This window comes from Nannobrachium achirus (assembly GCF_963921795.1).
Source record: "Nannobrachium achirus genome assembly, chromosome: 16".
Taxonomy (NCBI): domain Eukaryota; kingdom Metazoa; phylum Chordata; class Actinopteri; order Myctophiformes; family Myctophidae; genus Nannobrachium; species Nannobrachium achirus.
Genome location: NC_137823.1, coordinates 10216504 through 10232229, shown reverse-complemented (window position 1 = coordinate 10232229; position 15726 = coordinate 10216504). Strand labels below are relative to the sequence as shown.

The 15726-nt window shown below is 46.5% G+C and overlaps 1 protein-coding gene across 1 annotated transcript; it reads right to left on the bottom strand.

Annotated features, from left to right (window-relative positions):
• Nucleotides 1-11518: 11518 nt before the first annotated feature.
• LOC308300780 (endoplasmic reticulum chaperone BiP-like) lies at nucleotides 11519-13618 on the bottom strand (the record flags this gene model as incomplete). The annotated part of the gene is made up of 1 exon (XM_080744681.1): nucleotides 11519-13618. The coding sequence occupies one exon, from the start codon at nucleotides 13616-13618 to the stop codon at nucleotides 11519-11521; it is 2100 nt and encodes a 699-aa protein (XP_080600807.1).
• Nucleotides 13619-15726: the final 2108 nt, after the last annotated feature.

The following is a 15726-nucleotide window of genomic DNA, read 5'->3' as shown; positions in this document are numbered from 1 at the left end:
TGAGTGTGTGGAGAGGGGAGGGGAGGGGGGAGCAGCATGGAGAGCAGACTGCTTCGGAGGGAAGGAAAACCTTTGATCTACAAGCCCACAGCACGTTGCACCCGCGACGCTTTGTGGGCTTGCAAATTGGCGTAGGGGACGGGGTGTGTGTTGTGAGCCTGTGTATGTGTTTGAGCGAATGAGCACATAGGCTACACACCCACGCACACACAAACACAAATCACACACAGTCAGTCCGATCGTCAGATACAACTGTGCGGAGATTTCTCAGAAATGTGCCGCGGTCCGGACGGAGGTGCGCCTGGGTCCGGACATGGACCGCGGTCCGCCTATTGAGGACCCCTGCAGTAGTGCTATGGGTCAAGGTGGAGTCTGAAAAGGTGAGTCTTCAGTCCACGGCGAAAGCTAGCGAGTGAGTCCGTTGTTCTAAGTGCGACAGGAAGTTTATTCCACAGCTTGGGGGCCAGGAGGGCAAACTGTCTCGGACGAGTGGATTTCTGTCCTGGGGCCTTCAGCGAGGGTTCTGTCAGCATCCCTGTGTTGGCTGATCTAAGTGAACGGGTGGAGGTGTAGGGGTTGATCAGGTTTTGGAGGTATGGAGGCGCCATACTTTTGGCTGCAACTATCACAAGAGCTATTTAACAGTTACTGAACAAACACGCTATGATACTGTCACAATATAGAGCTGTTTAACACTAGAACGAACACTCTATAGCAATGATTACTATCACAATATAGAGCTATTTAACACTGTGACTGAACAAACACTCTATAGCAATGATTACTGTCACACTGTGGTGCGCGGCCAAATCCATATCATTTCAGGGGTCCTTGGGACTAAAACGTTTGGGAACCACTCGCTTAGAAGCAGGGACGTGCAGAGAATGTTAGAGGCAGGGACTGACATTTCTAAAAGGGCTTTTTGGTGAAAACATTGAAAATAGCCAACCTCCAAGCTCACAACGCGTCGCACCACGACACGTTTTGAGCTCGGCGGTCAGCCATTTTCAGTACTTGACACCACACTAAACTAAGCATAAAAAGGCAATACTGGAGATGTGGCGTAACGGCATGGATTTCTACACAGAGAGGGCAATTCTTTCAACATAAGAGGAGAGTGGACAAGACAATCATCTTGAACACTGCCTTCAGGTATGACATGGAAAGGAGGGCATTTGCATTTCTTTCACCAGAGTGAAAACGGCATTCATGGTCTAGAGAGCGGACACTTTTTACAGACTGTTAAAAGAGCAGGGGCTCAAGCCCCCTTCCATGTCTATGTGTGCACGTGCCTGCTTCGTTAGAAGGCATTTGGCTTTATCCCGAGGCGGTAACGGGTTCACGTGCACCGTGTAAGAGTTCAGATGTGGACGTGGACAGGGGTGTCACACCAAATTCTGTGCCCTGGCCTGGGTACAAGGATTCACTGTGGGGCCCCTGTGCTTTAACTGTTGAAAAATAGCAGATATACAAGCTCAAAGCACGGCACCGAGTGCTGCGCTGCGAGCTTGTAGATCTGCTATTTTTGAAAAATCATGAAAATCTTTGAATATTTCAAATCCTTCTAAGGTTTTTTGAAAAACCTATGTTTCGATGTCAGTGGAGCTCAAAACTTTTCATGTGAAGGACCTCCAAAATGGTATGTATTTGGCCACGGACCCCCATCTCAAAATATTGAGTTCCAGGGACCCCCCGAAGCAAAACTTTAGTTACAAATGTTCACTTAAAAAATACATAATATTCAAAGATTTGCACACATTTTCACGACTTTTCCAAAATAGCAGATCTACAAGCTTGTATATCTGCTATTTTTCAATAGCTAAAGTATAAAATAATTAAGGCCCCTCCACCACCTTGGGCCCTAGTAACTCAGTCCCACTTTCCTACCCCTTGTGACGCCCCTGGACGTGGATGATCTGCTGTATTTACTGCACCAATAAGAGAGAGAGAGAGAGCGGTCATGAAGCGTCCCGCCGACGTTCACTTCATTTGACATTCAGCGGGGGGAGATCGAAGCGGAAAGCAGAACTCCGTAATGACAATATGCAAATAGGAAGCCCCTTCCGAAATCTAATTTCTGCTTCATATCCATCTGAATTACAATGGCCTGCTCCTTATTATTCATTCACACAGTGGAATTATGGAATTATTATACACCCCATCAAGCTGCTACTGCTGCACAGGGGTGTCAATTGGGTATGGCAGGGGTATGCAGCTGCCATACCCTGGGTCCAAGGGGGAGAATAAAAGTTACTTTTAAATATAAATCCATGAATGTCTCTTTGTCTTTCTGTTCTGGTTATTATGTTGTGAAATTACAGTAAAATAACTACAAATGCAAAATGTAACAAAATGGTCACTTTAACAAGGTATTATAATTATATTCTCCACACTTGTATTCTCCCCATCGTGACAAAATGGTAGATTCCCATGCAGGTTCCGCAGGTCAGCTGCACAGGTGTAATTCATTATTGTTAATTGTGGCACGTTTACTAACATGCCAAGTTTAGCTGCACTTGAACAACCGTTCCAGGCTGCCATATCCAGCTCAAGAAACCGTAGAAACAGGGGAAAAAATAGAATGTACTTCCTAAAATGAATGTATCATGGCTGTTGTTAAGGTATGGCAACATGACTGGTGTTCGCACGCGTGCAATACACCAGTCATGTTGCCATACCTTAGCTTTTTCTGAACTGACACCACTGGCTACTGCTGCAAGAGGCGCCGTCAGGGTGGATAACTCCTAACGTCCAAGACCCTTCCTCTGAGTTACTGTATGTTTAAACCAGTGAAAACAGCACTTCTGTAAGCTTGTAGATCTGCGGTTTTAACTAATTGTGTGCGACACAATCGAACGATTCATAAAAATGAAAAACAAATACATTAAATGTTGAAATATGGAGATACAAGGTTTCTGCCCGACAGGAATGATATCCTCTGTGCGTGCACAATGCCCTTGCTGTAGTTTGTGTGTGACTGTGTGTGTGTGTGTGTGTGTGTGTGTGTGTGTGTGTGTGTGTGTGTGTGTGTGTGTGTGTGTGTGTGTGTGTGTGTGTGTGTGTGTGTGTGCAATGTCTTAAAGGAGTAGTTGGTGGACATTGCATACACATACAGTATTTGTGGGGTCTGGCTGGCCGTGACTTTCATTATTATGCTCACTATATTTCTGCAGGCATGCACCCACGCGCGCACGCACACACACACACGTGCACACACACACACACACACACACACACACACACACACACACACACACACACACACACACACACACACACACACACACACACACACACACACACACACACGGTTACATGTCTCCATTCCGACGCTAACCCTATATCTAACCCTTACCCTAACCCTAACCTCTATGGAAGTGTCGCCACTCCGACAATAAGAAGTCAATGTCGGAGTGGCGACATGTCGGAATGGAGAGCAGTCACCGGTTCTCCCCCAAAATGTCTCCATTTCTTTTGATTATTCACCCCATGGAGACTTGAGTTCAATAATAATTTATCCCTTTGTGTCCAAACTTTTTTTCAAAGGGGGACACGTAATAAAATATTAAAACACCAACTACTAGGGCCGACTACTAGGGCTGGGTACGGTACCGTACCGCCGTATCGCGGTATACCGCAGCCTACCGCGGTGTCAGGGTCCTTACCGCGGTCAAAAAAGACAAAAAATAGTCTATTTTTATTGAGAACGAGCGAGTTTTAAAACGGGGGAGAAGCGAGGACCGCATGCGTTCCATGCCGCGCTCTGCTCTGGGCCGCGTACCACATGTTTGGAAGCTTGGCCCGTCACATAGAGAGTCGGAGACACAGTGGACACTGGAGCAGTGCAGTAGCCTCGTAGCCTCAGCAGCGTTAAACTTTCTCCATAATCCACACGACACAACTCACACAAGTATGTTTATACATACCTTGTGGCCGTTTCTTTTTTATTCATACGGGCGGAGCGCGAGGACTAAAACCGAAAATGAAACTAGCGCTAGACGTGAGTACTTTTGCAGTAGCGTGTGTGCCCGTCGTTGTTCGACTACAACCTTTTCTGTCAAGTCTGGTAACTAAAACCTGTTTACTATGTTTATATCACCACTCAATCAATGCAATTTGAGACGTGAGTTTACTTAATCACAGACCGTACACAATCACTATACCCGTCTCATCTGGTTTGTTCACAAACAGCGTGCAGTGTCTGAAGCCCCAGTAGCCTACGTTACTATAGAAACCCGACACTGCACAGATCTACAAGCTCAGAATGTGTCGCGATCTGCTACTTTCAAAAGCCAGACCCACTGTGCTGTACGGGGAACTCGAGCAGTTGGGCTTATAGGACTGTGGAGCGGCTAATTTTAGGCAGATGATAGGAATATTTTGTCTTATCGGCGAACCTTAATTGATAGATACGGGGGTGCGGTAATTACCGCAATAACGGCGGTAAATGGGAAGACGGTAACCGCGATAACAAAATGTCGATACCGCCCCACCCCTACCGACTACATCTCCTGACTTTCAGTCGGACCATAACAGGGTCACATTATACATACACTATGCATCGCATTAAAACATGCCATCTATCACCATCAAAATTACCAAAATTACCAAATGTAACCAGATGTGCAAGGTAAAAATACAATAAAATAGCCTTTCTTTAACCCCTTCAGAATGAAACAACAGGCAGCAAGGAATCCTGACAAATTATACTCTGGGAAAATATTTTTGTTTTTAATAATAGAAATTTAGGAACGGCCGCATAAAATGTGTCCTTGGGCTGCATTTGCCCCCCGGGCCGCATTTTGGACACCCCTGCTTTAAGGTAATCCAGTAGTATCCAATACAAGTCCCACAGCTTCCATATGTCAATAGATCAAGTATTCCATAAATATTCCAAATGAAAATATCAATGCATAATCACATTAATTAAAAAATACAACAAACTTTGAGCATTTGTGCCAAAATGTAGGCCAGATGTAGGCCAGATGTAGGCCGCGCTTCAGAGATGTTGGAGTTTAGCTCCCTCCTGGAGCAACGCTCAAGAATACAATTAACATGTTCTTACCAACCTGTATGGAGATTTCTTTTGTAGATCTGTTGGAATTTGTTTCACTTCATAATATTCAGGTGTGGTGGAGAGAGTCGCAGCCCCAGCCAGAAGCGCCAAAAGTCTAGTATCTCCCTCGTTCCATAGGGATATCCCTTTGGAGTAATGGTTAAGATATTGGACTGCAATGATTAAAAGTTGTGATTTTTAATCACTTCAAGGATTCAAAGAGTTGACCACAAACACAACAAACACTCCCACACACATATCCCCCAGTCCAATCCCTTCCTGGAACTATTATACCTGACATCACTTCCTGTTATCACTTCCTGGAACTTTTAGAGCAACATGCTGTTTTTACGTACTCACAGCGCCCCCCTATGACTTTACCCCGGTACTACACTGAATGACTTGGGTGGTTGTTTGGGTGGAAACCTTGTCTGTCCAAAACCTTTCAAAAACAGCCCATGTTCCAATGGATTCCAATAGTTATTTTAGTCACAAGCCAGGGACGTGCAGAGAATGTTAGGGAGGCAGGGGCTGACATTTCTAAAAGGGCCTTTTGGTGGAAATATTGAAAATAGCAGACCTCCAAGTTCACAACACTTGGAGGTCAAGTCTGGTAACTAAAACCTGTTTACTATGTTTATATCACCACTCAATCAATGCAATTTGAGACGTGAGTTTACTTAATCACAGACCGTACACAATCACTATACCCGTCTCATCTGGTTTGTTCACAAACAGCGTGCAGTGTCTGAAGCCCCAGTAGCCTACGTTACTATAGAAACCCGACACTGCACAGATCTACAAGCTCAGAATGCATCGCGATCTGCTACTTTCAAAAGCCAGACCCACTGTGCTGTACGGGGAACTCGAGTTGGGCTTATAGGACTGTGGAGCGGCTAATTTTAGGCAGATGATAGGAATATTTTGTCTTATCGGCGAACCTTAATTGATAGATACGGGGGTGCGGTAATTACCGCAATAACGGCGGTAAATGGGAATACGGTAACCGTGATAACAAAATGTCGATACCGCCCCACCCCTACCGACTACATCTCCTGACTTTCAGTCGGACCATAACAGGGTCACATTATACATACACTATGCATCGCATTAAAACATGCCATCTATCACCATCAAAATTACCAAAATTACCAAATGTAACCAGATGTGCAAGGTAAAAATACAATAAAATAGCCTTTCTTTAACCCCTTCAGAATGAAACAACAGGCAGCAAGGAATCCTGACAAATGATAAGAAAATATTCTTGTTTTTGAAGCGGTGAAAGCCGCTTCCAAGGAGTGGCTTTGTGTGTCCCGTGCATGTCCATATATGGTCATTCCAGTCCAGAATGAACAGGTTTTATCTGTCCCGTACATGTGTGTCCCGTTCATGTCCATATGGTCATTCCAGTCCAGAATGAACAGGTTTTATCTGTCCCGTACATCCAGAATATGTGTGTAACGTCCGTCCCGGTCTGATGATTGGATGATTAAAAATGTCCAATGAGACCATACTTTGAGGATTGCTCAAGCCTCACTAGCCCTGAATACAGGACGGTCATATACATGACCGTCCTGGTGCCGCCTCAACTTGAGGAGTAGTGGGCAATCGAGCCCTTAACGGTTTGAGCTAGGAACGTCAGATTTCAAAAATAAAGTGCTTACCTAAGCCAACTTTGATAACAATTTGACGCCGCACAACGTTCATCACACGCCGCTACCGGATTGTTGAATAAAAAGCATTTTTGTCCGAAATTATTTTGCTTAACATAGGACTTCCGCCTCTAGTGGACAGTCGCGTCATCGCATCATCTCCGTTCACTACAATGATCAACCGGAGATGACGCGACTGTCCACTAGAGGCAGAAGTCCTATGTTAAGCAAAATAATTTTGGACAAAAATGCTTTTTATTCAACAATCCGGTAGCGGCGTGTAATGAACGTTGTGCGGCGTCAAATTGTTATCAAAGTTGGCTTAGGTAAGCACTTTATTTTTGAAATCTGATGTTCCTAGCTCAAACCGTTAAGGGCTCGATTGCCCACTACTCCTCAAGTTGAGGCGGCACCAGGACGGTCATGTATATGACCGTCCTGTATTCAGGGCTAAAGCCTCACATGACAATTTGGCCCTCCAGATAAAATCATTCATTCATTCAGAATTGGAAGAATGTATAGATCACAGAGTTCATAGCTCTAGAACACATAGAATAAAAGTTCACCGCTTCACTTCGAACCGAGGTTAGATTTTTTATAATACAATTTAGGAATGAAGCTGCGGGCCGCATACAATGTGTCCTTGGGCTGCATTTGGCCCCCGGGCCGCATTTTGGACACCCCTGCTTTAAGGTAATCCAGTAGTATCCAATACAAGTCCCACAGCTTCCATATGTCAATGGATCAAGTATTCCATAAATATTCCAAATGAAAATATCAATGCATAATCACATTAATTAAAAAATACAACAAACTTTGAGCATTTGTGCCAAAATGTAGGCCAGATGTAGGCCAGATGTAGGCCGCGCTTCAGAGATGTTGGAGTTTAGCTCCCTCCTGGAGCAACGCTCAAGAAAACAATTAAAATGTTCTTACCAACCTGTATGGAGATTCCTTTTGTAGATCTGTTGGAATTTGTTTCACTTCATAATATCCAGCTAGTGTGGCGGAGAGAGTCGCAGCCCCAGCCTGAAGCACCAAAAGTCTAGTATCTCCTTTGTTACATAGGGATATCCCTTTGGAGTAATGGTTAAGATATTGGACTGAAATTATTAAAAGTTGAGATTTTTAATCACTTCAAGGATTCAAAGAGTTGACCACAAATACAACAAACACTCCCACACACATATCCCCCAGCATTATAGAATCTCTTTGCCCCAGTCCAATCACTTCCTGGAACTATTATACCTGACATCACTTCCTGTTATCACTTCCTGGAACTTTTATAGCAACTTGCTGTTTTTACGTACTCACAGCGCCCCCTATGACTTTACCCCAGTACTACACTGAATGACTTGGGTGGTTGTTTGGGTGGAAACCTTGCCTGTCCAAAACAGCCCATGTTCCAATGGATTCCAATAGTTATTTTAGTCACAAGCCATGGACTTGCAGAGAATGTTAGGGAGGCAGGGGCTGACATTTCTAAAAGGGCCTTTTGGTGGAAATATTGAAAATAGCAGACTTCCAAGTTCACAACACTTGGAGGTCCACTATTTTCGGTGCTTGATTGATACCACACTGAACTAGGGATAATCAAGTCAATGCTGGAGATGTGGCGTAATGGCATGGATTTCTACACAGAGAGGGCAATTCTTTCAACATAAGATGCTGCATTCAAGTTCAGGAGAGTTTGGACAAGGCAATTCTCTGGAATGTTGCCTTCAGGTATAGCATGGAAAGAGGGGCATTTGCATTTCTTTCACCATAGTGAAAACTGCATTCAAGGTCTGGAGAGTAAAAGGGCAGGGGCTCAAGCCCCCTTTGATGTATATGTGTGCATGTCTGTCACAAGCTATTCATTAACACATTTCATTAACACTGTTCAAGCTGTTCAATATCACTTTTCATTTGTTAAATTATCCTAGAACGCATAGACACACTTAAACACCATCATCAACCTGGACTCAATACTTTAGTTTAGGGTGGAAAAAAGAACAAAATAAAAAATATCTACCAGCTCACAATGCTCTATATTGAAGTGGTTCTCGGAACGTGTGCGTGTGAATGGCTGAATGTAATGAATGTGTGTGTGAATGGGTGAATGTAATGAATGTGTGTGTGAATGGGTGAATGTAATGAATGTGTGTGTGAATGGGTGAATGTAATGAATGGGCCGTGTGTGAATGGGTGAATGTAATGAATGTGTGTGAATGGGTGAATGTAATGCACAATCACTGTAAAGCGCCTTGGATAAAGGCGCTGTATATAAATGCACCATTTACCATTTACCATTTTGCAGACTGTTAAGTGTTTGTTCAATCAATCAATCAATCAATCAATCAATCAATCAATCAATCAAAAAGCATTGGTGTCTTAGCCTGATCTAAAGGTCCGGCAACTGATAAGGTCAAGGACAACTTTATTAGATTGTAATTAGAGAAAAGAAAAGATGAGAGTTAAAATGTTTTAATTTACTGCTTTCTATTGTTTTAGCCATTTTAATTTAGATTTCAGTGGGTGGGGGCATGCAGCTAAATATGTCTTTTTAGACACAATAAGCCCATTCCCGAGATGCATCAAAATATTTCACGGGCAGATGTGACTTATGGGAGCTAGTAGTGTTACTGTAAATATTAATAAAGAAATCACCGGCTTAATTGTGTAAAAAAAACAACAACAAAAAAAAACATATTAACCATGCTGCTACACCGTCCTTGTTCTGTCTTATATTTTACGTCTGAGAGTGAACCAAGACAAATTCCTGCCAACTATGTTGATAAAGTTATTGAATCTTGAATCTCTTGAATCGCTAAAACGATAGAAAGCAGTAAATGAAAACATTTTAACATGCATCTTTTCTTTTCCCTTATTACAATCTAAAATATGAACCCTTGTTGTTTCACTGAACGGTGTGCGCTCCCACATTCTTATATTTATGAGTTAATTTCATTATAGAGAAATAGCAGATCTCCAAGCTCACACGATAAACGATTACAACGATTATCGCCCATCCTTACTCTGATGTGAAAAAAACATGCATGAAAACCAAAAAAAAACCATGTTTATTCATTCATTTGCGCGGTCAGCAGCCGTGCGAGGACACTTCTTGTCAATGCTTCATTAGTTTAGAAGATAGAATAATAGATTTTTAATCTCAATGCTTCATTAGAAGATCGAATACAAGATTTTTAACGAAAGAAAAGTGGGATTATTTTCATCAAATATAAAAGACAGGATAGCAGTCTATCGTGTGCAATAGACTTTTTATTACATTTTTGAATTATGATTCCTTTGTTTTGGGATTTTTTATTTGTATTTTTTAATTTGTACTGTTTTATTTTTTTTGCGACCGTCAGGTCACAGTTACTATCAAAAGCTCCACCGGCTGTCAGTCAGTCTGTGTCTCTGTCACACGTCACACGTCACACTTTTGCCCTACTCATATCTCCGCCTCCGTTGCCCCTATCCATGCCAAACGTTGCACACACACTCCTTGGCTGGCACACCACAACCTCATTTCTCACATGGCCCTCTTCTAGCGCCACCATCGGGCCGGACACATTTTTGGACACTGCTCCTACAGATTTTGCCCTAAAATCACACAAAGCGGTACACAGTATCTTTGAAGTCATGTCATCAACATGGATCTGTCCCATTTCCCATATTCCCTCCTAATTGGCTACCATTGCCTTCTAAAGTTTGTGTATGCGACGTGATGGTCGCGTATTTCCCGATTAGGGAGTCTTACTGGTTTTAAGGCTGTAACCAGAGTCTATATGGCCATCTGTGGGGGTCCTCAGCATGGAGAAAGAACCCTCCGCCATTATGTACAAGGAAGCCCCCCTACGCACGCACGCACGCATGCATGACCATTATGTAAAGGTCACCCCCTCCAGCATTATGTAAATGTAGCCTAAAAGGTCCAATTTGGTTCCATTTGCACATGCACTCTCATGGTTAAATTAACACTGATGATTTACAGTGTAAATCCCTCTAAAAACAAAAAATAAATACAAAAAAAAAAACACACCCAGCGTGAACTGAGCGGTGCTATTTATGAGTTAATTTCATTAAGCGTCCGGCAAAGCTTGGCCAATGTGTGTACAGACAGACACCAACTGACCAATGACAGTCTGGAAAGACACAGCCAGATGTAGGAGCAGTTAGCGCCGCTCAAAAAAATAAATAAAATCAAAATAATAAACTATCAAATGGGGATCTGTGCATTATTGCATTAAACAAACCCAGGGGTCCTTGAAATAAAATTAATAAAAAAGGTTGAGAATCACTGAACTGATACATACTGGAACCCCAATATATGTTGTACAATCCTCAGTGTGTATTTTTAGTTATTTATTTTACTCTCACAGTCCTGTAAAGGTCCATTTGGTTCTATTTGTATGCTCTCAGAGTTACAGACCTGTAAGGGTCCATTTGGTGCCATTGGTACATTCTTATAGTTACAGACCCCTTAAGGGTTCATTTGGCTCCATCTGTACAGCTTCTTGAGTTCCGGCCCCCGTTAAAGGGACTACGCCATGATTTTCCAATTTTAGCCCATAGACAGCGCCCCGTTGCCAACAAAGGGCATTTTGGTATTACATCTGAAACGGCTTGGACAGAACATGACGTTTCAATATCCGAGTGGTTGTTTAGGCTAAAACCTTTATAAAACCGTATTATGGACCAATATTTATATTAAATATATATATTTTTTAAAGCATGGTGTGGCCCCTTTAAGGGTCCACTGGGACCCCAGGTTCGTCCCCCACCAGGGGGGGGGGGGGGGGGCATGACGCTGAAACCCTCTCTACAACTCGTCCTTCTCGCCGGCGTCTTGATCGCCCTCGTCGTCCTCATCCGCATCGGGCGGCGGGGGCGGCACGGCTGCGGACCAGCCACCCCCTCCAGGGGCACCCCCTCCAAAGGGGGCCCCGGCCCCTCCTCCTCCCGCGGCCCCGTAGAGCTTGGCGAAGACGGGGTGCACCACCTCCTCCACCTCCTTCCGCTTGGCCTTGACCTCGTCCAGCTCGGGGTCCTTCTGGGCCTCAAGCCACGCCAGCCCCTCCGTCACCGCCTTCTCCACGGCCTCCCGGTCCTCGGCGGACAGCTTGGCGGCGAGCTTCTCCTTGTCGGCGATCTGCTCCTTCAGCGCGTACAGGTAGGCCTCCAGCTGCACGCGGCCGTCAATGCGCTCCTTCAGCAGCCGGTCCTCGTCGGCGAACTTCTCGGCGTCCTCCACCATGCGGCGGATGTCGTCGGGCGTCAGCCGGTTCTGGTCGTTCTCGATGGTGATCTTGTTCTTGTTGCCCGTGATCCTGTCCTCGGCGGTGACGCGCAGGATGCCGTTGACGTCGATCTCGAAGGTGACGGCGATCTGCGGGGCGCCGCGGGGCGCCGGCGGGATGCCCGTCAGGTCGAAGGTGCCCAGCGGGTGGTTGTCGCGGGTCAGCGAGCGCTCGCCCTCGTACACCTCGATGGTGACCACGGGCTGGTTGTCGGAGGCCGTGGAGAAGGTCTGCGAGCGCTTGGCGGGCACCACCGTGTTGCGGGGGATCAGCGTGGTCATGACGCCGCCCACCGTCTCGATGCCCAGGGTGAGCGGGCAGACGTCGAGGAGCACCACGTCGCCCGTGTCCTCCTCGCCGGAGAGCACGCCCGCCTGCACGGCGGCGCCGTACGCCACGGCCTCGTCGGGGTTGATGCCCCGCGACGGCTCCTTGCCGTCGAAGAACTCCCTCACCAGCTGCTGGATCTTGGGGATGCGCGTGGAGCCGCCGACCAGCACGATCTCGTGCACGTCGGACTTCCCCAGGCCCGAGTCCGCCAGCACCTTCTGCACGGGCCGCAGGGTGGAGCGGAAGGCCTCGGCGTTGAGCTCCTCGAACTTGGCGCGCGTCAGCGTCTCGGAGAACGCCTCGCCGCCGAAGAAGGACTCGATCTCCACGTGCGCCTGGTGCCGCGAGGACAGCTCCCGCTTGGCCTTCTCCACCTCGCGCCGCAGCTTCTGCACAGCGCGGTGGTCCCGGCGTGCACTCTTGCCCGTCTTCTTCTCGTGGAGCTTGAGGAAGTGCTCCATGACGGCCTGGTCGAAGTCCTCGCCGCCCAGGTGCGTGTCGCCGCTGGTCGCCACCACCTCGAAGACGCCGCTGTCGATGGTGAGCAGCGAGACGTCGAAGGTGCCACCGCCCAGGTCGAACACCAGCACGTTCTTCTCGCCGTCGCGCTTGTCCAGGCCGTAGGCGATGGCGGCGGCCGTGGGCTCGTTGATGATGCGCACCACGTTGAGGCCCGCGATGACGCCCGCGTCCTTGGTGGCCTGCCGCTGGGCGTCGCTGAAGTAGGCGGGCACCGTGACCACGGCGTGCGTCACCCGCTTGCCCAGGTAGGCCTCGGCCGTCTCCTTCATCTTGGTCAGCACGGCGGCCGAGATCTCCTCGGGGGCGAACGTCTTGGTGGTCGTCTGCCCGCCTTGCCCGCCGCCCACCTCCACCTGGAAGTGGGGCTTGCTCTTCTTCTCCACCACCCTGAAGGGCAGGTACTTGACGTCGCGCTGCACCGAGGGGTCGCCCCAGGCCAGGCCGATGAAGCGCTTGGCGTCGAACACGGTGTTCTCGGGGTTGGACGTGAGCTGGTTCTTGGCGGCGTCGCCGATCAGCCGCTCGCCCTGAGCGGTGTAGGCCACGTAGGAGGGCGTGATGCGGTTGCCCTGGTCGTTGGCGATGATCTCTACGCGGCCGTTCTTGAAGACGCCCACGCACGAGTAGGTGGTGCCCAGGTCGATGCCGATGACGGTGCCCATGTTCTCCTTGGCGGCGCCGCCGCCGTCACTGCTGTTGTTGTTGCCGCCGCCGGCGAACGCGCCGCCGGCGAGGAGCAGCAACAGCAGGCACAGCTGCGTCAACTTCATCTTCGTCTGTTCGGGCCTCACTTTTAGAAAAGCGAACAGCGATGTACCGAACAGATTCTCCTCTTGGCTGTCAGTCCCAGCTGGAGGCTTGGTAAGTAAGTAAGCTTCCTTGCTTGGTCCTTGGTCACCGTACGATAAGATATATTTGAGACAACAGATGTTAGAAATGTATCTTTAGATTTACCCACTTTTACCACTAATAGACGCTGAGCAGTCGAGACTATGTTTCGCTCTCTGTCCCTTTATACGTTTTGCTGTGATGTCGTGGTGATGTGGATACTATATATGTCCATATTTGGAAAGTGTATGAGGTGAACACTAAAACACTGTGTCAAGGCACACTGTTACAAACCCAAAAGGGTCCTGGGCTAGTTGGTAGTTGTCTTTGACGCTTTCATTGATTAGAGAGATCACTAACGAGAGAGAGATCACTAACGAGGACTTGACACTTGACACGCCCAATCAATTACCTTAGTGCACAACCCTGTTGAAGTTCAAAGGGAGCAATTAAGAGCTCTGGCTGAGCTCCCTCTGACAAAAACGTCCCTCCACTGTTTCTGTTGACATTTAATGTCAACATAAAGAGTTGAACAGAACAGAAACACAGCCAGGGGATGTGTCTTTATGCAAGGAAACACCCCAACACAATTATATAGTTACTGATGAAGGGAAATGACTGCTAAAAATATTTATACATGTATATATTTTAATAGTCTTAAAGTTACATATAATTCCTTTAAAGATTGAAATGCGGGATGCTGAGCATGGAAGTGTAAACAGGTTTGTAACAAAAAATATTAAAGGGGTGGTGACATAGTTTTGTATTTTTTTCTGTTTTATGTGTCTATGGAGTTAACATTATATTTTTGTTTCTATATATGTTTCTAACTGAAAGCTGAAAGCCACTGAGTCAAAAGGCCCGATCGAAAAACACAGATGTAATGACATCATAAACTCACCCCCTCCCCTTTTACCATACACCCAAAACGGTGGGTGTATGGTGCCGCGCTGTGAGCTTGTATATCTGCAATTTTTCAATAGTTAAAGCATAAAATAATTTATAATAAATTAATAATAATGCGTAATAATGCATTCCAGGTGTAATGACGTCATATTAGACCGGCTTCCATGTGCTTTAGATTGGTAGACTGCGGTAGGTCTACCTACAGTGGAAATCATCAATTTACAATTTAGGCATTTAATCCAGAAGGATTTAGAGTAAGCAAGGTAAATGTGGGGTAATACATCAAATGCATAGGAAAAAGTCAACTAGGATCGCTATAGGCCAATCAGAGGCAGGTGGGGGCGGGTCTTTTTCGTACGCAGCCTCTAAGAACAGCTGAGCCGCGCAACATAACTGGATGGAAACATACCAATAAAGCTCTGATGAGTCCCGGAAAAGACTCGCTGTGATTGGCCAGTAGTCACTTTGAGTGGCGGCGTGCCTGCGACACTTCCGCCCATCCTGTGAATCTCTCCAATGAACTCCAGCCAGGGACGTGCTGGCCATTGAAAAAAGCGGGACAACTCCCGAGCGGGCGGTTCATTCCCGGCCGGTCCAGGCCAGCCATTAGGCCATTAAAGATAAAATGTCGGCCTTCGTTTCATTTTGGGGGCTGGGCGGCCAACAAAGTAAATCGTCACTGTCGGGCAGAAAACCTTGTATCTCCAAGTTTCAAATTTGTAAATGTTTACAAGGCTGTCGCACAAAAGTAGTGAAGACAGCAGATCTACAAGCACGCGGTGCGAGGCGTTGTGTGCTTGTAGATTGGCTGTTTTCACTAGTTTAAATCATTTTTAAAATGGTTTTCGACAAGGTTTCAACCCGACAATTACGAAATATAACTCATGTAATTTGCCCACTGGCTTGTCACTTGTCATGATCTGAAATGGTAAATCTTTGAGTAGCAGCAGCGCTATAGAGAGAGATCTCTCTCTATAGCGCGCAATGAGGGCCTCTACAACTCTTTTTCCCGGGCTGAATCAGGGGCCCAGCACGTCCCTGATCTCTCCAATGAACTCCAGCAGCTTTTTATATCTATGATCCCCACCTCCCCTGCTCTCCCCAACCTGGCAACTCACCTTCAAGTGGAATAAGGTGAGCATCA